Source organism: Arachis duranensis, chromosome 2, assembly GCF_000817695.3.
Source record: "Arachis duranensis cultivar V14167 chromosome 2, aradu.V14167.gnm2.J7QH, whole genome shotgun sequence".
NCBI classification, from domain to species: Eukaryota; Viridiplantae; Streptophyta; class Magnoliopsida; order Fabales; family Fabaceae; genus Arachis; species Arachis duranensis.
The window spans coordinates 715,556-742,305 of NC_029773.3; the positions used below are offsets into that span (position 1 = coordinate 715,556).

General features: G+C 34.3%; 2 protein-coding genes across 3 annotated transcripts in view; both read left to right on the forward strand.

Moving 5' to 3' along the window:
• Window positions 1–26,750, forward strand: part of LOC107472807 (putative disease resistance protein At3g14460) — a 45,619-nt gene that overhangs the window by 4,188 nt on the left and 14,681 nt on the right. The window contains exon 2 of one of the 2 annotated variants that reach the window (XM_021134659.2): window positions 840–1,299. The exons of the other annotated variant lie outside the window; for it this stretch is intronic. The gene's annotated coding sequence lies outside the window, so the exon portion shown is untranslated. Of the gene's footprint in view, window positions 1–839; window positions 1,300–26,750 lie in introns of those variants that run through there. 2 annotated transcript variants of the gene reach the window in all.
• On the forward strand, window positions 1,917–6,939 carry LOC110277502 (putative disease resistance RPP13-like protein 1). The gene is made up of 2 exons (XM_052257065.1): window positions 1,917–5,674; window positions 6,595–6,939. The coding sequence occupies exons 1-2, from the start codon at window positions 2,091–2,093 to the stop codon at window positions 6,596–6,598; spliced, it is 3,588 nt and encodes a 1,195-aa protein (XP_052113025.1). The 5' UTR covers window positions 1,917–2,090; the 3' UTR covers window positions 6,599–6,939.

Below are 26,750 nucleotides of genomic sequence, written 5' to 3' on the forward strand. Positions count from 1 at the left end.
TTCTATATCCAACATTTGAGAATTTCTATATTCTATCTCCAATAGCAGTCATGTTTGAACTTTGAACCAACATGCTAAACAAATGAGTTTCAATATCTAATGCAAGGGTTATATCAAACTTGAATTGTAGGCTCTTTTTTTGGGTTAAATTTACAATTTGAAGGCATCGTGATGATTGATATCACTATTGAACCTAGCTGAATATGTTAAAGCTATGATAATCTACATCTTACCAAGCATGACACAGTTAATAATTAACTTCCATTCAAAGGTAAAGTATAAGAGCTTTGATATACCTTTGGAATTATATGACACAAAAATAAAGATTTCATTAAGAGAATGGTATACTTTTAATAAATTGATCATTTAAACTTTACAATTTTGTGATCATATTTTTGTTGACTTGCTGTGCTCTATGGTTTATGCCAAACAAAAAGCTTAGAATTATTTTTTGTTGATTAAAACATGCAATTATTTACAAAAATATCATATTAAATGAATTGTAGATCCTATACTAACTCTTTCTAATATGAAATTTTATGCTGCCATGTGCTTACTATGTAATAGTTTGACTGATATAATAAGATATTCTTTGCAAGCCTAATTTTGGATTCATGGGCATATTATCGTTCTCTTACTAGTTATTTTTTGTAAAATAAATGTCAGCCTCAACTTCCGTTGCAGTATTGTTATATTGATGTCAAATTTTTCTCAAGCTGAATTTGTGCCTTTCAAGTTTCAATTCTGTTTTTGAATCTAGAAAGGAAGCTAACAATGTTGAAGAAGTGCTCTTTCACCATTTATTAAATTACTCAAATGATTGTGTATTTATCATGTAGGTTCTGGTCATTTCCTGTGTGGTAGTCCCAAGCCAAAACTTTCTGAAGTGTCTCTACATTCCCGTTAGTGTATGAACGTAATCAGATTTGGATTAACTTGAGTGGACACGATCAATTGAGCAAAGAGAAGAAAAGTTGAGAGGAGATGCTAATTTTGCAGGGGCAGTAACTTGTTTTCATCAAGTGAAAGATCGGACAGTCAAATCTTATTGAGCTGAATCTTTAACTTTCAATTTGGAGGATTGATTTGCAATCTGAGCTCTGTAGTATATATAACTGCCAGAAATAATGAACAGCAGCTGCTTTTCTAGTTGATGCATTTTGGTAACCATTTGCTCAGTGTAGAAGAGATTATGAGTACAATAGTATGATGAGGTTGTTGCCAAACCAACCTATGTACTGAATATTATTAATGCTGTTAGTTTATTGGTTATTATTTTGTACGATGATCCACCAAAATTCATGGTCTAGTTGGTTTACTAAAAATGATATATCATTCATACTAATGAACAAATATATACATAAGTTCTCATTGTTTTTCTACGCTGACCTAACCTCACAGTTCACACTAGTAAATTCTTATTACTATGATGCATATATGTGCAGAACCAGCAAAAAAATATAATACAAGTGACATTTTCAAAATGAAAGACCAAAATGTCATGATCATGTTTCTATGGTTTAATAAACTAAAATTGGTTCATCATACTAATCACCTAATATGACTTGGATATGCCTTGCATATTCCCAAGTCATGACTCATGCAACAGTTGAAACCTGCCTCAACTTGCATTTTTGTTGCATCACTCAGATTTAAAAACACAAATTAAAAGCTCCAAGCAAACTATTAAACTAAGACTAAGACATTAGCAACGTACAAATTATTAAAATAAGACAACAACATGCATTATTGTTATTAATAACCTCATAATATGTTAGCATGATATCCATACAAAAATGTGGCGCCAAAACGTTCCTAGTTTTATATAGTTACACGGAAACAGCGTCACTTGCAAGAAAGAATTAAAAAATGAAAAGTTAGAGCAAATCCAATTAATCACTCCAAGCTATGAATTTTCTAACTTATCTCGGAGACTGATACCATGTCTTGTTGCTAAGGAATCATTGACTCCTCCGAAGCATACACTACTTGATTGAGAAAAACTTAGTAGTTCACTACACTGCAAACCATTGTTCTCTTACCTTTCTCTGAAAATCCATTCACTTTGCTGTTGTTGAGATCATATCATCATGGCTGGTGCAGTTGTTGGTGGAGCTTTTCTCTCTGGATTCATTAACATTGTCATTAACAAGTCCCTTAGAGAGGATGTGGTCAACCGGGTCTTGGGCAAGAAACTTGGTCCTGGCTTGGTTGAGAGGCTGAAAATTTCTCTGCTCGCTGATGAAGCTGTGCTTGATGATGCTGAGTACAAGCAACTGGGTGACGAACGCGTAAGGGATTGGCTCAACAGTCTGAGAGATGCTGTTTATGATGCTGATGACTTTCTGTACGCTGTACTCACCAAAGCCGCCACTCAAAAGAAGGTACGTTCTTTGTTGCCTAGTTTCTTCCTCAACCGACATAGGAAGATGGTAGATAACATGGAAGGGGTGGTTTCAAGAATAGAATTTCTTGTAAGTCAAAATGATATCCTTGATCTTCAAAAGAATACCAAGGATAATAACTTGTCATCATCATCATCGTCATCATGGCGAGAAACCACATGTCTGATGGAAGGGAACATATATGGCAGGGAGCATGATCAACAAGCTCTAATCAAAACAATAAATGACAGCAGTGAATCTCAGTTATCTGTGATTCCTATTGTTGGCATGGGTGGGGTTGGTAAAACAACCTTAGCCAAATGGGTGTACAGTGTCGTGGAAGGATTTGATCTCACAGCATGGGTCTGCATCTCTGAAACATTTCATGTTGCTGACATTACAAAGAAAACCATTGAGGAAATTACAAAAACTACTTGTAGCCTTGGGAGTTTAAATTTGCTTCAAAATGAATTGCAGAAAATCTTGTCGGGAAAGAAGTTCTTTATTGTTCTAGACGATGTCTGGAGCGATGATGCCGATAAGTGGAAGCAATTTATAACTCCTTTTCACTGTGGGGCTAAGGGTAGTACAATTCTTCTAACAACTCGCAATCAAGAGGTTGCTTCAGTAGTTCAAACATGTCCCTCTTGCACTCTTAATGAGTTGTCCCAAGAGTATTGTTGGTTATTGTTTGCAGCCAATGCATGTTTTCCGGAGTCAAACGGGAACCCAACACTAGTTGATGTCGGTAGACAAATTGTCAACAAGTGCAAGGGTTTGCCATTAGCTGTAGAAACACTTGGCCGCATGTTGCGAGGAAAGGATGATATTGAAGAATGGAATGCTGTTTTAAGGAGTGACATCTGGGAAATTTCTACGAAAAATAGTAAAATTATTCCAGCATTGTTAATAAGCTACTTCCAGCTACCTCCTTACTTGAAGCGTTGTTTCGTTTATTGTTCCTTGTTTCCCAAAGATTATGAGTTTGAGAAAAATGAACTAGTTTTGCTGTGGATGGCTGAAGATCTTTTAAGGCTACCAAAGAGAGGAGAGAGTTTAGAAGAGGTTGGTTCTGAGTGTTTTGAAGAATTAGCTTCAAGGTTATTTTTTAAACCAGCTGAGTATCGTCGTGACAGGTACGTGATGCATGATCTCTTGCATGACTTGACAATATTCCTTGCTGGAGACTTCTATTGTAGAATACAAGAGCTTGGTGAACAAGAAAAGAAGGTTCTCACTCGTCATTTGTCACATTTCTCACATCGAAGCTTATGTCCTCCAATCACAAAAGTCTCTAACTCCATTGCGAAATTGGAATCTTTGAGGACATCGTTGTATATCAATGATTTCTTTAGCATGGAAAGCGGAGAATCAAAGTTTAAATACTTGAGAGTTTTATCCTTTTATAAACTTGATGTATTACCTGATTCAATAGGTGAATTGATTCATCTACGCTATTTGAATCTCTCTAGGTGTAAGATTAATAGTTTGCCGGAATCGTTGTGCAGCTTGTATAATCTACAAACATTAATATTGCATGGATGTACTAAGCTGACCATGTTGCCCAGTGGCATGCATAATCTTGTGAATTTACGGAATCTGGATCTTAGGAATACTTCTTTGGAAGAAATGCCTGGAGGAATAAGCAAATTGGAGCACTTGCATACCTTAAGTTCCTTTGTGGTGGGCAATAATGAAGATAATGGAATCCAGGAATTAGGAGGGCTCTCAAATCTTCATGGGTTGTTGGAGATTAAGAAGTTGGAGAATGTTGTTGATGTCAGACAAGCAACGAGTGCAAGGATAAGTAATAAGAAGCACATTGATAGGTTGCGGTTGAAGTGGTCTTCAGGTGGTGATATGGTTTCAAATATGCAAACTGAGAGAGAGATACTCCACAGCTTGGAACCCCACAATGGCTTGAAAGAGTTGACAATAAGGCGATACAGGGGTACAATATTTCCAGATTGGTTGGGGCACTGTTCTTACAACATTATGACACGTGTATCTCTAATGTCTTGCAAGAATTGCTGCATGCTGCCTTCACTTGGACAGTTGCCATCTCTTAAGGACCTGTACATTGAAGATTTCGGTCAGCTCAGCAGCATTGGAATAGAGTTTTACAAGAATAAAGACAATCCTTCTTTGCATATTGCTCCTCCTTTTCCCTTGTTGGAGAGTCTGGAATTTTGTGATATGGCATGTTGGGAGGAGTGGCACTTACCTGATTCAAAAGTTTTTCCTCAGCTTAAGAGTCTTCAAATAAGAGATTGTCCAATGTTAAAGGGAGATATGCTCAGTCATGTATTAGTGAGAATTGTTTCTTCCTCAATGGATGTTTCAGAAGTTCGCAAACTGGAAATAAGACAAGATGACAAAGGAGGGTTTCTAGAGATGGTACTTTCTGGGGATACTTTATCATTTAGCGGTTGTGAATCTATGGTGGAGTCTGCAATTAAGGCAATGATGAGCATCAACCATCTAAGTTGCCTCCAAGAAATAGAAATCTCAGAGTGTTCATCACTGACCTCGTTGCCGTTGGATGCCTTTCCCAATCTCAAGAATCTCGAGATAAAAGGATGTTCAAATCTGGAATCAGTGTCAATGTCAGAGGCACCACACGCTGCTCTTCAACGTCTATCCATTACTTTCTGCAACAAATTAGTGTCATTAGCAGGAGAAGGACTGGCTGCACCCAACTTGACTCATCTTCAAGTCAGCTTCTGCGAGAAGTTGGAGGCATTACCACGTGACATGAAAAGTCTACTACCAAGTCTACAGTCTCTCGGGATATATGGTTGCTCAAACATTTGCAGGTTGGCAGAGGGTGATTTGACGCCTAACTTGAAATCACTTCATGTGGGAATTTGTGAGCAACAAATGAGGGATCTATCATGGATGGCCAACTTCCACGCCCTCACTCATCTTGAAATTTATGGAAAATACTGCCACAACATAAAGTCATATCCAGAGGTGGATTCCCTGCCTCATCTTCCCTCCCTTACCACTCTCACGATACGCGGCTTTCCTAATCTGGAGACATTGGAGTGCAACGAGCTTCTCCGCCTCACCTCCCTTCAACAATTGTACATTTCATTATGTTCAAAGCTGGAGAATATAGAAGGAGAAAAGCTGCCTCCCTCTCTCTTGCTACTTGACGTTTATTCTTGTGATTTGCTGGGAGAACACTGCAAGAACAAGCATCAACTAATCTGGCCCAAAATTTCCCACATTCCCACCATTCAAGTCACTCGCGAAAGAGATTTCATGAAAAGATTGCTTCTTAGGAGGTAATTATCTAACTTCACGGTTCTCATGCCACCACAATTCAATTATACATGCATCAATTTCCTTTTCCTCAAAACAAAAGACCTCTCTCTTTTTTTATTTCATTCATTGAAAAAACCTCTCACTTTGTAGTTGCACTCGAAAGAAATATCCTGTGTTATTCTCAAAAAAGGTCATTCTTGTAGATTCAAAGACACGGAATATATATATTGTGCATCCAACATTTGAGAATTTCTTTACATACATCGATAAATAAAATTTACTGTTTTCATCCATCTTCTGCAAGTACATTGTTATGAAGTAAAAGTGCCCAAACAGCAGAGATTTCATCATATATAACCTTATACACATATTTTAGCTTCAAATTGGTAAATTTACTCTACTTCATTCCATTCTAGAATTTACTTTTCCTCTTCTGTTAGGAAAAAGAAATATGTTATCAAAACTTGATTTTAGAAGAATTAGATATATGCCCTTAATGGTAAAATTGTGTTTCTGCCTTTGCTACTATTTGATATTTATGGCTTTATGCTGAACTAATTGGTACTGCCATGTAGTAACTTAAATTTGATTCTTTAACTGTTTTTGGAATATATAAATTGTACTTTTTGTTATTTTTTACTGTTCATTCATAATTTTAGCAGAGAGATCAAGTAAAATCTTTTAAAAATATTCGAAATAAAATTAAAACTTTCACCATATATTAGGATATTTTTTAATATGATTTTCCTTGTTTCCTTTTTTCTTCTATTCTTTAATCTTCTTTTAAAGTTTTTTAGAATATAATACGACATGATATGGTTTGCCACTTAGAATGATAGGCTAAAAGAAAATAAAGTTTATTGTCTTGCCTCAAAATGGAAAGTGAAGCTTCAAAAGAATTTAATAATTTTTTTCCTACTGTTTTTGACATCTTTTGCAGGTAAAAAGTTCACAAATGTTAGAGATTTCATTGCACATGTATATATATGGAGATGTAAAGTGGATTAATGTGTTGGGAAGCACTATTGTTTTCTGATTTCAGTTTTCATTTTAATTGGTATCTACACTAGTTTAAATTAATGACTGATGTGTATCATAGGATTCATATCCACACTACATGTGGAGTTGCTTGGATTTTTCAATTCAATGCTTTGCTTCAAAGATAGGAACCATAGATGGTTGTTTGGTTATCAATAGCAGTCATGTTTGAACTTTGAACCAACATGCTAAACAAATGAGTTTCAGTATCTAATGCAAGGGGTTGTATCAAACATGAATTGTAGACTTTTTCTTTCTTTTTCTTTTTCTTTTTCTTTTTTTTTAAAATTTATAATTCAAAGGCATGATGATGATTAACATCATTATTGAACCTAGCTGTAGTAGTGTTACTTATATGTTAAAGCTATGATAATCTACATCTTACCAAGCATGAAACAGTTAATTTAATTAACCTCTAACCAAAGGTAGGTGCAACAACTTTCATAATCCCTTGGAAACATACATGACATAAAAATAAAGTAACTTCCATTGTTAATGATACAATTTTTTTCATTTGTGTAAATATAAATGTATGATTTTTGTTTTTTTATGTCTAATAAAAAAAATTCATTATTCTTTTGCTTAGAGTTTGTGCACATCCGTGCAAAATTGTAAAATGCATATAACATAAAATAATTAATAAAAATGAGACTCACATATGTTAGTTATTTGTCTAACTCTTTCGTATAATGTAACTACCATATTTGTTTAAAAAGTTTTCTTCTTATTACATTATTTAAATTGTGGCTAAAAGATTTGGATATGAAAGTAGAATGAGTGTTATACCTTAACGTGATAATTTTTTGTGTTTTTTAAAACTGTGGGAGGTACACAAATCGGACCCTTCGATTGTCCGATTTGTGTTTAAAAAAATTTAAAAATTTCGGGTACACAAATCGGACCCTCCGATTTTAAAATTATAGCTTGATTTGAAGAAAGAAATCATTTATAAAATGGTGATCCTGTCTTTGCCAAATCTGTATATTTATGCTTAACCAAATTCACAGTACATAGCAAATTAAACAGGGCTATTAAACTGGTTTCCAGAATTGAAATGTACTTGTTTTTAAGAAGAGCAAAGCTGCAGATGATTGCAGAATGTCTGGTAGCTTTTTCATCAGAGTCAGTAGGACAATAAAAGGAATCTGCATGAGGTGTATAATGCTTTCAAAATAAAAGGATCAAGTTATTGTTGTGTAGTCTTACATATCATGTAGAAGTAGGCCTTCTCTTTCCAATTAGTTAGACCAATAATGCCATGAACTAATGTTCTTATCATTGAAGTTCAACAAACTAAAACCAATTGAATGACTCAAAGCAATTAAAACAGTACTTCAGAAAACAAAATATGCTCGTGATCTATAGACATTATTCTCTTCAAATTGAACGTGTAATTTGTTTAGGAGTCTCTCAAAAAGAGGGTTTTATTTTATCATATATAGAAACAAATTAAAAGTATACAGAATATAGAAGCTCCTTCAGTCACTATATTTTAAAAGTTGAAACGCTTGAAATTCTGTTGCTTCTTTGACAGAGTTAAAAACAAAAAATTATGAGTATTTTAGAGGGGGGAAAAAAGCTCTTGAATCCAACTGAGTCAATAACTTTGGTTGATAATCACTTGTAAAGTAGTAATAGTTGAAATAGAAGCATAACTCTTAATTTAATACTGAGTGGTAACTAATATAATATGCTATAGACATAACTAATGCGATTTGATGTATTTGAGTGAGATTAATAAATTAATATAGTAGTAATATTGAGCCTGGTCCCATAAGTCACAAGATAACACATTAATTGAAACTTCCAATAAGATGCAATTATGTTGCATCGATCAAATAAATTAGAATCAAGGACAAAGTTAGTGTGAGCCAGCCAGATGCTAGGCAAATCAAATAACTCAATTCATACAAATTTTCCATGGACAGAGATGAGGGCTTGAAGTGAATGTCTTTACTCTTTAAGCTAAGAAGTAAGGAACACGACACAATCAAGAAGGGAATACAGTGAATGAAGCTGAATTATTGGAACTTGGAAGGAGCAAAGCAATTACACTGCATCTGCATTATTATTTTACCAAGACCCACGACCAGCTCATTATGATAATGTATTTGACATCAAAGGCAAAAATAATGATGCCAGTTTTGAAAAAATAAATAAACAAAAGGTAACAAACAGTAAGAATTCAAAGCAAAAATGAAAATTACGTTCCTTCCAAATATATAAAATTAGTACAGAAACAGCAAGACACTCCCACTAATTAAGGAGACCAACTTTTTTATTGAGTCAACAGACTTTGTCCTTTTTTTACATCAAATTATTGACAACTACTTCTTCACAATAAGCTTTGATACACCTACACACAGTTCAGTAACAAACCCTGCAAAATCTGCATTTTCACTCTCATTCATACCCGAATTCTGATCACTTGTTTGAGATCATATCATGGCTAGTGGAGCTTTCCTTTCTGGCTTCATTAACGTTGTCTTTGACAGGTTGCTCACAAAGGATACGGTCAACTTGGTCTTGGGCAAGAAGCTTGGCTCTGACTTGCTTGAAAGGCTGAAGATTTCACTGCTTGCTGCTGAAGCTGTGCTTGATGATGCTGAGTACAAGCAACTGGGCGACGATCGTGTGAGGGATTTGCTCAACTGTCTGAGAGATGCTGTTTATGATGCTGATGACTTTCTGGACGCTGTCCTCACCAAAGCTGCCACTCAAAAGGAGGTACGTTCTTTGTTGCCTAGTTTCTTCCTCAACCGACATAGGAAGATGGTAGATAACATGGAAGGGGTGGTTGCAAGAATAGAATTTCTTGTAAGGCAAAAAGATATTCTTGGTCTTCAAAAGAATACCAAGGATAATAACTTGTCATCGTCATCATCATCATGGCGAGAAACCACATGTCTGATGGAAGGGAACATATATGGAAGGGAGCATGATCAACAAGCTTTAATCGAAATAATAAATGACAACAGTGAATCTCAATTATCTGTGATTCCTATTGTTGGCATGGGTGGGGTTGGTAAAACAACCTTAGCCAAATGGGTGTACAGTGTCGTGGAAGGATTTGATCTGAAAGCATGGGTCTGCATCTCTGAAACATTTGATGTTGCTGATATTACAAAGAAAACCATTGAGGAAATTACAAAAACTACTTGTAGCCTTGGGAGTTTAAATTTGCTTCAAAATGAATTGCAGGAAATCTTGTCAGGAAAGAAGTTCTTTTTTGTTCTAGACGATGTCTGGAGCGAAGATGCCCATAAGTGGAAGCAATTTATAACTCCTTTTCACTGTGGGGCTAAGGGTAGTACAATTCTTCTAACAAGTCGCAATCAAGAGGTTGCTTCAGTAGTTCAAACATGTCCCTCTTGCACTCTTAATGAGTTGTCCGAAGAGTCTTCTTGGTTATTGTTTGCAGCCAATGCATGTTTTCCAGAGTCAAACGGGAAGCGAACACTAGAGGATATCGGTAGACAAATTGTCAACAAGTGTAAGGGCTTGCCATTAGCTGTAGAAACACTTGGGCGCATGTTGCGAGGAAAGGATGATGCCGAAGAATGGAAAGCTGTTTTAAGGAGTGCCATCTGGGAATTTTCCGTGACAAATTGTAAAATTATTCCGGCATTGTTAATAAGCTACTTCCAGCTACCTTCTTACTTGAAGCGATGTTTCGTTTATTGTTCATTATATCCCAAAGGTTATGATTTTATTAAAAATCAACTAATTTTGATGTGGATTGCTGAAGATCTTTTAAGGCTACCAAAAAGAGGAGAGAGTTTAGAAGAGGTTGGTTGTGAGTGTTTTGAAGAATTAACTTCCAGATTATTTTTTAAACCAGCGGAGCATCCTCGTGAAAGGTACGTGATACATGATCTCTTGCATGACTTGGCAATATTCCTTGCTGGAGACTTCTATTGTAGAATAGAAGAGCTTCGTGAACAAGAAGAGAAGAAGGTTCTCACTCGTCATTTGTCACGTTCGTCATATGGAACCTTAGATCATTCTATCTCAAAAGTCTTCAAGTCCATTGTGAAGTCGGAATCTTTGAGGACATCTTTGTATATCGATGATTTGTCAAGCATGAAAAGCAGAGCATCGAAGTTGAAATACATGAGAGTTTTATCCCTTTGTAAACTTAATGTACTACCAGATTCAATAGGTAAATTGATTCATCTACGCTATTTGAATCTCTCTTGGACCAAGGTTAAGACATTACCAGAGTCATTATGCAACTTGTATAATCTAAAAACATTAATGTTGTATAAATGTTCTAATCTGATAATGTTGCCCAATGGCATGCATAAACTTGTGAATTTACGGCATCTTGATGTTAGGGGAACTTCTTTGAAAGAAATGCCTAGAGGAATAAGTAAATTGAAAGTGCCTATTTTAGATTACTTTGTGGTGGGCAAGCACAAAGACAATGGAATCCAGGAATTAGGAGGGATCTCAAATCTTCAAGGATCATTTGAGATTAAGAAGTTGGAGAATGTTGCTAATGTCAGGCAAGCCAAGAGTGCAAGGATGTTGAAGAAGAACCACATTGACAAGTTATTGTTGGAATGGTCTCGGGATCATGAGATGGTTTCAAACAGAGAGACTGAGAGAGATATACTCGACGGCTTGCAACCGCACACTGTCTTGAAAGAGTTGACAATCGTGGGATATAAGGGCGAAAGATTTCCAGATTGGGTGGGACACTGTTCTTACAACAATATGACTTATGTATATCTATTGGATTGCAAGAATTGCTGCATGCTGCCTTCACTTGGACAACTGCCATCTCTAAAGTCCCTGCGCATTGACGGTTTTGATCAGCTCAAGCGTATCGGTGATGAGTTTTACAAGAGTGACAGCGATCATCATTCTTCGCCTACTGCACCGTTTCCCTCACTGGTGACGTTGGAATTTCATAATATGCCATGCTGGGAGGAGTGGCACGTACCTGACCCAGAAGCTTTTCCTCGGCTTGGGTTACTTAAAATAGAAGATTGTGGAATGTTAAAGGGAGATAACGGCATATTCTGGAGAAGGGTTTCTCGTTTGCGGGAAGATGATGAAGGAAGGTCTGATGAAATGGTGGGTGGTGGGGATGCTTTATCAGTAAGGCCATCTCAATCATTTAATGCATGCACCATCAAACATCTATGTATTTCAGAGTGTCCGTCTATTGTATCCTTGTCGTTGGATGTCTTTCCCAATTTCACGCATTTGGAGATATCACGGTGTATGAATCTGGAATCAGTGTCAATGTCAGAGGCACCACACGCTGCTCTTCAACGTCTCTACATCTCTGATTGTCCCGAGTTAGTGTCATTTGCAGGAAAAGGACAAGCTGCACCCAACTTGACTCATCTTCAAGTCAGATGGTGCTCAGAGTTGGAAGCATTACCCCGTAACATGAAGAGTCTACTCCCAAGTTTGCACTCTCTCCAGATACGTAGTTGCCCAAACATTTGCAGGTTGCCAGAGGGTGGTTTGCCGCCTAACTTGAAATCACTTGATGTGGGAATTAGCGAGCAACAAATGAGGGATCTATCATGGATGGCCAACTTGCACGCCCTCACTCATCTAAGAATTTATGGTTCTTGGTGTAAGAACATAAAGTCATACCCAGAGGTGGGTTCGCTGCCTCACCTTCCCTCCCTTACCACTCTTTGTATTGAATACTTTGATAATCTGGAGACATTGGAGTGCAACGAGCTTCTCCGCCTCACCTCCCTCCAACAATTATTCATTAGATCCTGTAAGAAGCTGGAGAATATGGAAGGAGAAAAGCTGCCTCCCTCTCTCTTGCAACTTGAAGTTTATTCTTGTGATTTGCTGGGAAAACACTGCAAGAACAAGCATCCACTCATCTGGCCCAAAATTTCCCACATTCCAACCATTACTTTCTGAATAGAGATTTCTGAAGAGGTAATCATCTAACTTAACAGTTCTCATGCCACCACAATTCAGTTATACATGTATAAGTTTCCTTTTCCTCAAAAAAAAAAAGTTAACTCTTTCTTTACACATTATTAACTACTTGGACTCATAATCTGATTCGCCAACAACAAAATTTTCATTCTTTTTTATTTCATTCATTGGAAATCTCTCAATTTGTAGTTGTGCTCAAAAGAAATATCCTCTGTTATTCTCAAAAGATGTCACTGTTATATATTGTGTATTTATTTGAGAATTTCCTCCATAAATAGATATTGAAATTTTCTGTTTCCATCCATCTTCTGCAGGTACATTGTAATGAAGTAAAAGTGCCCAAATGGCGGAGATTTCATCTTATACAAGGTTTTAGCTTCAGGTTGGTCAATTTACTCCACTTCATTCCATTACAGAATTTACTTTTCCTGTTCTGTTGGGAAAAAGAAAAATGTTATGAAAGTTTGATTTTAGAGGAAATTAGTTATTAGTTATATGCAGTTAATAGTCAAACTGTGTTTCTGTCTTTGCCACTATTTGATGTTTATGCCTTTATGCTGAACTAATTGGTATTGTCATGTAGTAACTTAAATTTGATTCTTTAACTGTTTTTGGAATCCATAAATTGTACTTTTTCTTACCATTCTATTTATTGTCGTTCATTCATAATTTTAGCAAAGAGATCAATTGAAATCTTTTAAAATATTCGAGTTAAAATTAAAACTTTCACCAAATACTAGGGACATTCAACATGGTTTTCCTTATTTCCTTTTCTTCTATTCTTTAATCTTCTTTAAAAACTTTTACAATATAATACAACATGATGCAGTTCGCAACTTTGAGTGATAGGCTAAAAGAAAATAAAGCTTATTATTGTCTGCCTAAAATGGAAAGTAAAGCTTCAAAGTAATTTAACCATTTTTTCCTTCTGTTTTTGCCATCTTTTGCAGGTAAAAAATTCAAAGATGTTAGATTTCATTGCACATGTATATCTATATAAATGGAGATGTAAACTGGATTAATGTGTTGGGAAGCAGTAGCGTTTTGTAATTTCATCTTTCATTTTAATTGGTATCTACACTAGTCTAGATTAATGACTGATGTGTATCATATGATTCATATCACGTTACATGTGGAGTTGCTTGGATTATTCAATTCAATGCTTTGCGTCAAAGATAGGAACCATAGATGATTGTTTGGTTATCAAAATGCAGTCATGTTTGAACTTTGGACCAATATGCTAAACAAATGAGTTTTAGTATCTAATGCAAGTCAAACTTGAATTGTAGGATTTTTCTTTTTTTTTTTTTTGTTAACTTTACAATTCAAAGGCATGATGATGATTAACATCATTATTGAAGCTAGCTGAAGTAGTGTTACTTATATGTTAAAGCTATGAAAATCTACATCTTACCAAGCATGAAACAGTTAATTAATAACTTCTATTTAAAGGTAGGTTCAACAGCTTTGATAATCCCTTGGAATTATGTGACACAAAAATAAAGATTTCATGAAGAGAATGGTACACTTTTAATAAAGTGATCATTTAAACTTTACAATTTTGTGATCATATTTTTGTTGACTTGCTGTGTTCTATGGTTCATGCCGAACAAAAAGGTAAAAGTATATACAGCTCTCATTGTTTTTGTATGCTGACCTAACCTCACAGTTCACACTAATAAATTCTTATTACTTTGATGCATATATGTGAAGAACCAGCAAAAAAAATATAATACAATTGACATTTGCAACATGAAAGACCAAAATATCATGATCTTGTTTCTATGGTTTAATAAACTAAAATTGGTTCATCCAACTAATCACCTAATACGACTTGGATATATACCTTGCATATTCCCAAGATTGATGGTTGAGATATTAGTGTGACTCTAAAAAGATGAGTCTAAATATCATTTCTCTAATTAAAAATTGTAGAAAACTGTATTATTACCTTCGTCATGACTCATGCAACAGTTATACCTTCCTCAACATGCACTTGGTGACTATTAAACTAAGACTAAGACTTAAAAACACACAAATTAAAAGTGATGTTTATTGTCTTACCTAAAATGGAAAGTGAAGCTTCAAAATAATTTGATAATCTTGTTCCTATTTTTGCCATCTTTTGCAGGTTATTTGTACTTAGGTAGAAGAAGTTCATAGATGGTTGAGAATTCCTTGTACTTGTGTATATACAGAGATGTAATCATATAGGGGGCAATCATATCTATGCTATCATCATTCAATTCGAAGTTCATTCAGGTGGTAAACTGAGAGTTAGAGTGACACTTACTGTATTTTGGCGTTGGTAGCATTACTTTATTCCTCTGTATAAATTTTGTCAAAAGAAAACAACAGTTATTTTATGCTGAAGACAGTTATAAACTGGTTTTCCAAAGCTGAAAATGTATTTATTTTAAACAAGTAGCAATGCTTCAAATGAGTGCCTGATAGCTTTTTTTATCAGAGAGTCAGTTATTGTGTTGGAAGATTCACGTTGGATAGTAGAAGGAATCTGCATGAGCAGTATAAGCTTTCAAAATAAAATGATCAAGTTATTGCTGTGCAATATTTCTTAACCATAGATTGAATCATTAAATAAAATTAATAGTAGATGCGTATAATAAGCTATTTTTAATACTAAGTAAAAAGGGTTCTTTAATAATAACTATTTCTTTCTGGTCTTCTTTGTAGACAGAGATATATGTGTCCAACATGCTATCTTAATTTTGGTAACATATTGTACCGTCTCTGTCCTTATCATCAGCAAGAACTAGAAGAGTAAGTTGGGATTTTTGCCTTCAACTGCTTGTTGGATTTGTAACTCTGAGTTCGGATGAAGAGTTATTCATGTTATTATACACTCATCTAATGCCTTGTATAATTTCTTTTAGACACATTATCAAATAGTTTTGCCAAAGTGATGAAGATATAGCTAATGTCATTAGAAGAAGTTGTGGTGAACTGGTGATGCCATCAAACAACAATTTCATTTCTATCAAATTCACTTAATGGGTAAGAGTCTTTTTTTTCCCCATGAATTTTGCCAATTGTCATATAATATTCTATCTTTTGTGACTTAATTAAAGAAGATAGTTATAAATATGATAAGGGTTATTGCCCTCTAAAGTCAATGTATTCTGTTTTGGAATGTCTGTGTTGAAAATTTTTGTTCTCTATAACTTGTAATATTATGACCGTTCAAATTTTGCATGTAATCATTTAGTTCCTATCTAACTCCATTGCTTCTGTTTCTGACTTCCTCTTTGCAATTTTACTTTTTGGGTGCTATTTGTGTTTGATAAATGTCTTTTCAGTGCTGACCTTAAAATCAAAACAATGATCCAACATTGTGTTCATGAGGTTTCAGATAATTGTAGTACTATCTGCATACCCACCAAAGAGATATACAAAATGAAGAAAAGAAAAAAGAAAGACCATAGAATGATAATGCATTTTGGTTTTTGTGATGACAAACATTTAGTCATGAAATGTTTTTAATTTGTGTAACCTCTGAATTCTGCAGGAGATACAAGGAGGATTAAGCAGAGAAAGTCAAAGATTATACGAATAATCTGAGTGGCAGAAAAAGATAGGGAAACTTGAAAGCAAAACACACAACACTTGTATCAATAGAAGCTTGTTGATAGAATGCAATGAAATGTTTAGCTGCTGCATTCATTACTGAGAGAAAGGGTGAATCCTAGTGACATATACACATTAAAAAGTCATCTCTAATTTTCCAACTACCACTTTTTCTCATTTGGTATTTATGCTGCTAATATTGTAAACATTATTTGATCTTTGTTTGGTAAGTATTAAGCTCGATGGAGTGTGAGCTTGAAAACACTTCATCAGAAGTTGTTTGTTTTCCTTTCTTGGAAGAAGAGTCTTTGGGTTAAAGTGAAACACTGTTGTAGTTATACTAGCTTAGCTTCTTGGTGTTGTTGTTTGACTGAAATTCTATTATTTAACCTAAGGCTGCAATTTGTATGTTGGAGCTTCATTATCCATTTGTAAATAATAATTTATATACTAATAATTAAAGCTGTATGAGGTATCTTCCTCTGCAATTAAACATTAGTTTCATTGTGATTCAGTACTTTTCTCTATGTTAATTTGCATATATACTAATAATTTGTTGAAAAGATAAGTTTCTCAGCAAAACAGTGAAATCAATAATATATATAATTTTACACGTATAAATTCACTCGTGCATAAATTTCCTTTTCCATTAAAAAAAAAAGTAGTTGTCTCTTTCTTTAGACAATATTTACTAGTTGTTTTGATAATCTAATTCGCCAACAAGAAAATCTGCATTCTTTTCTTTCATTCTATCTGGAACCTCTCATCTCGTAGTTGTACTTAAAAGAAACATCCTCTATTATTCTTAGAAAATGTCATTGCTATAAATTGAAAGACAGGGAATATCTTCTCTTCAGTATCTAACATTTGCCAAATGTCTGTACATATATCGATGAATCAAATTTACTGTTTTAATTTTAACATCTTCAGGTAGCCTTTTAATGAGGTAAAAGTGCCCAAATGGCAGAGATTTCATCATATAGAATCTTATATAATATTTTAGCTTCAGGTTGGTAAATTTACTCCCCTTCATTCCATTCTAGAATTTACTTTTAATGTTCTGTTGGGAAAAAGAAGAAAGTTAAGAAAGCTTGATTTGAGAAGGAATTAGTTATATGCCCTTAATGACAAAATAGTCTTTCTGCCTTTGTCATTATTTGATGTTTATGCTGAACTAAATGGTATTGCTATATAGCCCATATAGCAACATAAATTTGATTCTTTAACTGTTTTTTGAATCTGTAAAATGTACTTTTTGTTGCAATGCTATTTACCGTTGATCGTTAATAATTTTAGCAAAAGGATAAATTGAAATTCTTTAAAAACTTTCGGGGTAAAATTAAAACTTTGGCCAAACATTGGGGACACTTAATATGGTTTTCCTTGTTTCCTTTTCTTCTCTTGTTTAATCTTCTTTGAGTGATAGGCTAACAGAAAATAAAGCTTACTGTCTTACCTAAAATGGAAAGTGAAGCTACAAACTAATTTAACAATCTTGTTTCTATTTTTTCCATCTTTTGCAGGCTGTTTTTACTTAGGTGGAAGAAGTTCATAGATGGTTGAGAATTCCTTGTACTGTGTATATATGAAGATGTAAACTGGATTAATGAGTTGGGAACCAGAAGTAGTGTTTTCTGTTTTGTGATTTCAGCTTCTTGCTAATTGGTATCTGTACTACTTTAAATTAATGGTGGATATGTATCATACCTACACTACTGTAGACTTGCTTCAGTTGCTTGGATTATTCAATGCTTTGCTTCAATGTTGGGACCCATAGGTGGTTGTTTGGTTATCAATAGCAGCCATGTTTGAACTTTGAACCAACATGATAAACAAATGCTTCACTATCTAATACAAGGGTTATATCAAATTTGAATTGTAGTGATTTTTTCTTGTTTTTTTTTTTTTTGGGCTAAATTACAATTCAAAGCCGATTATAACATGATTGAACCAAGCTGAAGTAGTGTTACTTGTATGTTAAAGCTATGAGAATCTACCTCTTACCAGCGTGAGGCAGTTAATTAGTTAACATATCAAAGATAGGTACAATAGCTTTGATAATTAATCCCTTGAAAATATGTATATGACACAAAAGTAAAGTAACTTTCATTGTTATTAATACTTGAATTGTGGACATTTCTTACATATCATGTAGATGCAGGTCTTCTTTTTCCAATAAGTTAGACCAATAATACCATGAACTGATGTTTTATCAATGAACTTCAAAGTATTAGTGTAATTTATATAGGAGTATCTCTCAAAGAGGATTTTATTTTATTTCAGAAGAAACAAATTAAAAGCAAAAAGAGAAAAAAAAAGAGAGAGAGAGAGAGAGTAGTAACTAACATGCTATTATCATAACTAATGCGATTGATGCATTTGAGAGAGATTAGTAATTTAGTAAAGTAATAAATTAGTATAGTAGTACTATTGAGCCTGGTCACATTAATTGAAACTTCCAACAAAATGCAATAATGTTGCAACCACCAAATAAATTAGAATCAAGGACAAAGTAAGTGTAATCCAGCTAGATGCTAGGCAATTCTAATAAATCAATTCATACAATTTTTCCATCAACAGAGATATTGGGACGACTTGAAGTCAATGGCCTTTAGCTAACAAGTAAGGAGCACCACACAATCAAGAAGGGAATACAATGAATAAAGCTGAATTATTTGAACTTGGAAGGAGCAACTCTTCATCACATCAAATTACATGCAGCATATCTGATCTATTAATTTGTCCTACAAATTACAGAGTAAAAAACTTAGAATGTGTGGATTAAAGCAATTTCTCCAATAAGAATATTTTTGTTATAAAGAATTTGTTACGTAAAAGAAGAAGGCTAAGTAACAAAGTAGATCATATTTTACCAATTGCATAATTTTTTACCATGACCCACAACTAGCTCATTATGATAATGATAATGTATCTGACATCAAGGACGAAATTTCCACAATGACTATAACTCTACGTCTTGCAATCACATGGCTTGTTTCGGGGAAAAAAAAAGTAAGAAACGGTTAGGATTAAAGGCAAAATTGAAAATTTTGTTGCATGCACCTTCCAAATTTCCACAAAGACTACATTCCCATTGGTCCTAAAAAAGTTGGAACTTTCCACGCCTTGCAACCACTTGTAATAGTTCAAATAATACCATCAGTCTTAATTTAATGCTGAATCGTAACTAATATGCTATTGATGTTTCCAAATTGCAAATAACGTTTTTTTTTTCCAAATTGCAAAATCACTTTCAAGCACGTAAAATTAGTAGAGAGCCAGCAAGACACTCCCCACTAAGTAAGGAGACCAACGTTTTATTGAGTCAACAGTCTTTGTCTTTTTGCCATCAAATTATTGACAACTACTTCTTCACAATAAGCTTTCATACACCTACACACAGTTCAGTTACAAACCCTGCAAAATCTTCATTTTCACTCTCCTTCATACCTGAATTCTGATCACTTGTTTGAGATAATATCATGGCTGGTGCACTTGTTGGTGGAGCTTTCCTTTCTGGCTTCATTAACGTTGTCTTTGACAGGTTGCTCACAATGGATACGGTCAACCGGGTCTTGGGCAAGAAAGTTGGCCCTGGCTTGGTTGAGAGGCTGAAAATTTCTCTGCATGCTGCTGAAGCTGTGCTTGATGATGCTGAGTACAAGCAACTGGGCGACGATCGTGTGAGGGAGTGGCTCAACGATCTTAGAGATGCTGTTTATGAGGCTGATGACTTGCTGGACGCTGTCCTCACCAAAGCGGCGATGCAAAAGAAGGTACGTTCTTTGTTGCCTAGTGTCTTCCTCAACCGACATAGGAAGATGGTAGATAACATGGAAGGGGTGGTTGCAAGAATAGAATTTCTTGTAAGTCAAAAAGATATCCTTGGTCTTCAAAAGACTAACAAGGATAATAACTTGTCATCATCATCATCATCATCATCATGGCGAGAAACCACATGTCTGATGCAAGGGAAAATATATGGCAGGGAGGATGATCAACAAGCTATAATCAAAATAATAAATGACAACAGTGAATCTCAGTTATCTGTGATTCCTATTGTTGGCATGGGAGGGGTTGGTAAAACAACCTTAGCCAAATGGGCGTACAGTGTCGTGGAAAGATTTGATCTGAAAGCATGGGTTTGCATCTCTGAAACATTTGATGTTGCTGATATTACAAAGAAAACCATTGAGGAAATTACTAAAAATTCTTGTGCCCTCGGGACTTTAAATTCGCTACAAAATAAACTGCAGGAAGTCTTGTCAGGAAAGAAGTTCTTTATTGTTCTAGACGATGTCTGGAGCGATGATGCCGATAAGTGGAAGCAATTTATAACTCCTTTTCACTGTGGGGCTAAGGGTAGTTCAATTCTTCTTACAACTCGTATGAAAGAGGTTGCCTCAGTAGTTAAAACATGTTCCTCTCACTTTCTTAACGAGTTGTTAGAAGAGTACTGTTGGTCATTGTTTAAAGACAATGCATGTTTTCTGGAGTCCAACGGGAACCCAACACTAGTTGATGTGGGTAGACAAATTGTCAACAAGTGTAAGGGCTTGCCATTAGCTGTAGAAACACTTGGCCGCATGTTGCGAGGAAAGAACGATGCTGAAGAATGGAAAGCTGTTTTAAGGAGTGCCATCTGGGACTTTCCTATGAAAAATAGTAAAATTATTCCAGCATTGTTAATAAGCTACTTCCAGCTACCTCCTTACTTGAAGCGTTGTTTCGTTTATTGTTCCTTGTTTCCCAAAGATCACATGTTTGTGAAAAATAAACTTGTTTTGCTGTGGATGGCTGAAGATCTTTTAAGGCTACCAAAGAGAGGAGAGAGTTTAGAAGAGGTTGGTTCTCAATGTTTTGAAGAATTAGCTTCGAGGTTATTTTTTAAACAAGAACGGGGTTGGCATAAGATGCATGATCTCTTGCATGACTTGGCAATATTCCTTGCTGGAGACTTCTATTGTAGAATAGAAGAACTTGGTGAACAAGAAGAAAAGAAGGTTCCCATTCGCCATTTGTCATGTTTTTCATATGGAAGCTTAGATCATTCAATCTCAAAAGTCTTCAAGTCCGTTGTGAAACCAGAATCTTTGAGGACATCGTTGTATATCAAAGATTTGTTAAGCATGGAAAGCAGAGCATCAAAGTTGAAATACTTGAGAGTTTTATCCTTTCATAAACTTGGTGCATTACCTGATTCAATAGGTAAATTGATTCATCTACGCTATTTGAATCTCTTTTGTACCGATGTGGAGACATTACCAGAGTCATTATGCGACTTGTATAATCTACAAACATTAATATTGAGTGGATGTCTTAAGCTGACCATGTTGCCCAATGGCATGCATAAACTTGTGAATTTACGGCATCTTGATCTTAGGGGAACTTCCTTGAAAGAAATGCCTAGAGGAATAAGTAAACTGAAACACATGCATATTTTAGATTACTTTGTGGTGGGCAAGCACAAAGACAATGGAATCCAGGAATTAGGAAGGCTCTCATATCTTGAAGGATCATTGGAGATTAAGAAGTTGGAGAATGTTGCTGATGTCAGACAAGCCAAGAGTGCAAGGATGTTGGAGAAGAACCGCATTGACAACTTATCGTTGGAATGGTCTTCAGATGATGAAATGGTTTCAAACACAGAGACTGAGAGAGATATACTCGATAACTTGAAACCGCACACTGGCTTGAAAGAGTTGACCATCAAGGGATACAAGGGCGAAAGATTTCCAGATTGGGTGGGACACTGTTCTTACAACAATATGACGAGTGTAACTCTAGAGTCTTGCACGAATTGCTGCATGCTGCCTTCACTTGGACAACTGCCATGTCTAAAGTCCCTGTGCATTTCCGGTTTTCTTGAGCTCAAGCGTATTGGTGATGAGTTTTACAAGAATGACAGCGATCATCATTCCTCGCCTATTGCACCGTTTCCTTCACTTGAGGAATTGGTGTTTGATAAGATGCCATGCTGGGAGGAGTGGCACGTACCTCACCCAGAAGCTTTTCCTAGGCTTAGGAGACTTGAAATAAGAGATTGTGAAATGTTAAAGGGAGATATGCTTAACGGCATATTGTGGAGAAGGGATTGTTGTTTGCGGGAAGATGAAGAAGGAAGGTGTGATGAGATGGTAGGTGGTGGGGATGCTTTATCAATAAGGCCATCTCAATCATTTAATGCAACCACCATCAACCATCTATGTTGCCTCCAAGAACTACGTATTTCAGGGTGTCCGTCTATTGTATCCTTTCCGGGCAATTGTTTACCCAAATCTCTGCAAAAGCTGACACTCTCGCGTTGCCCAAAATTTGAATTCTCCGAGCAACAGCAGCGCAACTATGATTTGGTAGAGCTACAAATAGAAGACAGCTGTGATTCACTGACCTCCTTGTCGTTGGATGTCTTTCCCAATGTCAAGAGTTTGGAGATAAGAAGGTGTAGGAATCTGGAATCAGTGTCAATGTCAGAGGCATCACACGCTGCTCTCCGAAGTCTCTCCATCAGTGGATGCGACAAATTAGTGTCATTTGGAGGAGAAGGACTGGCTGCACTCAACTTGACTTATCTCAGCATCACATATTGCTACAAGTTGGAGGCATTACCACGTGACATGAAGAGTCTACTCCCAAGTTTACACTCTCTCAAGATATATGGTTGCCCAAACATTTGCAGGTTGCCAGAGGGTGGTTTGCCGCCTAACTTGAAATCACTTGTTGTGGGAATTGGCAAGCAACAAACGAGGGATCTATCATGGATGACCAACTTGCACGCCCTCACTCGTCTAAGAATTGAAGGTTCTTACTGCAACAACATAAAGTCATACCCAGAGGTGGGTTCGCTGCCTCACCTTCCCTCCCTTACCACTCTCGAGATATACTACTTTCCTAATCTGGAGACATTGGAGTGCAACGAGCTTCTCCGCCTCACCTCCCTTCAACAACTATACATTTATTGTTGTTCAAAGCTGGAGAATATGGAAGGAGAAAAGCTGCCTCCCTCTCTCTTGCAACTTCAAGTTTATTATTGTGATTTGCTGGGAGAACACTGCAAGAACAAGCATCAACTAATCTGGCCCAAAATTTCCCACATCCCCACCATTCAAGTCAATGGAGAACAAATTTCGTGAATAGAGATTTCTGAGCAGGTAATTATCTAACTTCACGGTTCTCATGCTACCACAATTAAATTATACATGTATAAATTTCCTTTTCCTCAACAGAGAAGACCTCTCTCTTTCTTTACACATTATTAACCAGTTGGACTGATATAAATTTGCATTCTTTTTTTTTTTTTTTCATTCATTGGGAAACCTCTCACTTTGTAGTTGTACACTTGTACTCGAAAGAAAATATCCTGGTTTATTCACTTATTCTCAGAAAAGGTCATTTTTATAAATTCAAAGACACGAAATATATATATTGTGCATCTAACATTTGAGAATTTCTTTACATACATCGATATATGAAATTTACTGTTTTCATCCATCTTCTGCAGGTACATTGTTATCAAGTAAAAGTGCCCAAATGACGGAGATTTCATCATATATAATCTTATACAAATATTTTAGCTTCAAATTGGTAAATTTGCTCTACTTCATTCCATTCTAGAATTTACTTTTCCTCTTCTGTTAGGAAAAAGAAAAATGTTATCAAAACTTGATTATTTTAGAAGAATTAGATATATGCCCTTAATGGTAAAATTGTGTTTCTGTCTTTGCCACTATTTGATATTTATGGCTATATGCTGAACTAATTGGTACTGCCATCTAGTAACTTAAATTTGATTCTTTAACTGTTTTTGGAATATATAAATTGTACTTTTTGTTATTTTTTATTGTAAATTCATAATTTTAGCAGAAAGATCAATTAAAATCTTTTAAAAATATTCGAAATAAAATTAAATCTTTCACCAAATATTAGGATATTTTTTAATATGATTTTCCTTATTTCCTTTTTCTTCTATTCTTTAATCTTCTTATAAAGTTTTTTACAATATAATACAACATGATATGGTTTGCCACTTAGAATGATAGGCTAAAAGAAAATAAAGTTTATTGTCTTGCCTCAAAATGGAAAGTGAAGCTTCAAAAGAATTTAATAATTTTTTTCCTACTGTTTTTGATATCTTTTGCAGGTAAAAAGTTCAGAAATGTTAGAGATTTCATTGCACATGTATATATATGGAGATGTAAAGTGAAGCAGTAGTGTTTTCTGATTTCAGCTTTCATTTTAATTGGTATGTACACTAGTTTAAATTAATGACTGATGTGTATCATAGGATTCATATCCACACTACATGTGGAGTTGCTTGGATTATTCAATTTAATGCTTTGCTTCAAAGATAGGAACATATAAGATGGTTGTTTGGTTATCAATAGCAGTCATGTTTGAACTTTGAACCAATATGCTAAACAAATGAGTTTCAGTATCTAATGCAAGGGTTGTATCAAACTTGAATTGTAGACTTTTTCTTTCTTTTTCTTTTTCTTTTTTTTATTTATTTATAATTCAAAGGCATGATGATGATTAACATCATTATTGAACCTAGCTGCAGTTGTGGAAAACTTATCTGCAATTTTTTTTATATAAAATATATTAAAAACTTATCTGCAACTTTTTTTATATAAAATATATAATTAAAATTTTTAAATAATTTAAAAATTTAACTAAATTATTCTCTAATAATTTTCAAATATTAACTTTACCATAAATTAAAGATGATAAGTACTTTTCTGTTTTTCTTTTTCTCCTGTCACTCTACCTAACTTGCTAGCTACTATGTATGTGTCGTTTCTTGGTGAATACACATTTTTGCCACTTTCTGTATCGATAATCTAACAATAAATATATAAGCATGCGTTATCTTTGAATTGGATGAGATTAACTACATACAAAAAATTGAAGTACATTAAAATCATTCATTAAAATCAATCAGTCATTGTGAATATATTTATAATTTAATTTATTTTAAATATATATTTTATATTAATAATTGATTTTAATAACTGATTTTAGAGCTTATTTGGATGAGCTTTTAAAAAAAGATTTTTTTTTCGAGTTATATTTTTTCAAAAGATCTTATAGAGAAGTAAAGTAATTTTATATTTGGATATCTCATGTAAAAAGGTCTTTTTATCTATCAATTATGTTTAGGTATAACAATATAAAAATACTTTTTTTTATTTATTACATGAAAAACATTTTTTTTATTTTACTAGTACTTTTACTTTTACTATTAGAAATTTGCCAAACACGTTAAAAAATAAAAAAAAAATTTCATTGAAAAAAAGATATTTTTTTAACAAAATAATAACACCCAAACATGCACTTAGCGTATACATAACACACTCGAAAATTATATGGTGTCTTTTTCTTCCAAGAAAGGAAACAAAGTTCTCATCACACACTACCAAATTTTGCTAGCGTTTATCTTAAACACCATTATCAGATCATTGATTCATGAGTTCCCGCTGCTGCTATAAACTTCCACAACTGGTTTAGAGTTAAATATGATTACCAACAATTAACATCATAAACCTAGTTGTGTTACTTATATGTTAAAGCTATGATAATCTACATCTTACCAAGCATGAAACAGTTAATTTAATTAACTTCTAATCAAAGGTAGGTGCAACAGCTTTCATAATCTCTTGGAAACATATACATGACAAAAAAAAAAAACTTTCATTGTTAATAATACATATTTTTTCATTTGTGAAAATATAAACCTATGTTTTTTGTTTTTTTACTGTCTAATAAAAAAATCCATTATTCTTTTGCTTAGAGTTTGTGCGCATCCGTGCAAAATTGTAAATTGCATATGACATAAAATGATTAATAAAAAATGAGACTCACATATGTTGGTTATTTCTCTAACTCGTAAGTAAAATATAACTATTATATTGTTTAAAAAGATTTTTTTTCTTATTATATGATTTAAAATGTTTAGACATTGAATAACTATATCTCTTATGTATGTCATTGGCTACATTTTTAGCCTTAGTGTACTCTTCTATTCACATATAATCAAACCAAAAGAAAAAATTGAAAGTTTTCTAGTCAACTTTATAGATTCTGTATTTCTCTTAGTCTAGGAAAAGTATATCATGTGATCATGTCCCTTTGAAATTTTTTATTTAATATTATTTTATCGTCTTCCAATTTCCATATTTTTTTTTAAGTTTATACTAAAGTAAAAATAAGGTGAGAAATCAATCAAATTATTCAACTTGTAAAAAGAACGCAGTTTATGCTTACTAGAATTACATATTCTTGCATTTTAAAAACAAGCTTTTTGACTTTGAATACATTTTTGCACAATGAAATGAAGAATATATGTGGCTATGTTCATTTTTAAATCCGTAAAATCTAATTTAAAATTGAATAATTACCTAAATCAGTTTTGAGGTTTTTAAATCAGTCTTTTAGGGAGTCTTCCTCTTCCTTTTGTTTTCTTTGTTTTCTTTATTTTCTTTTCTTTCTTGTCTAATCACCAAAAAAAAAATTAGACACTTTAATGCCATAGCTTTTGAAATATACAAAAAC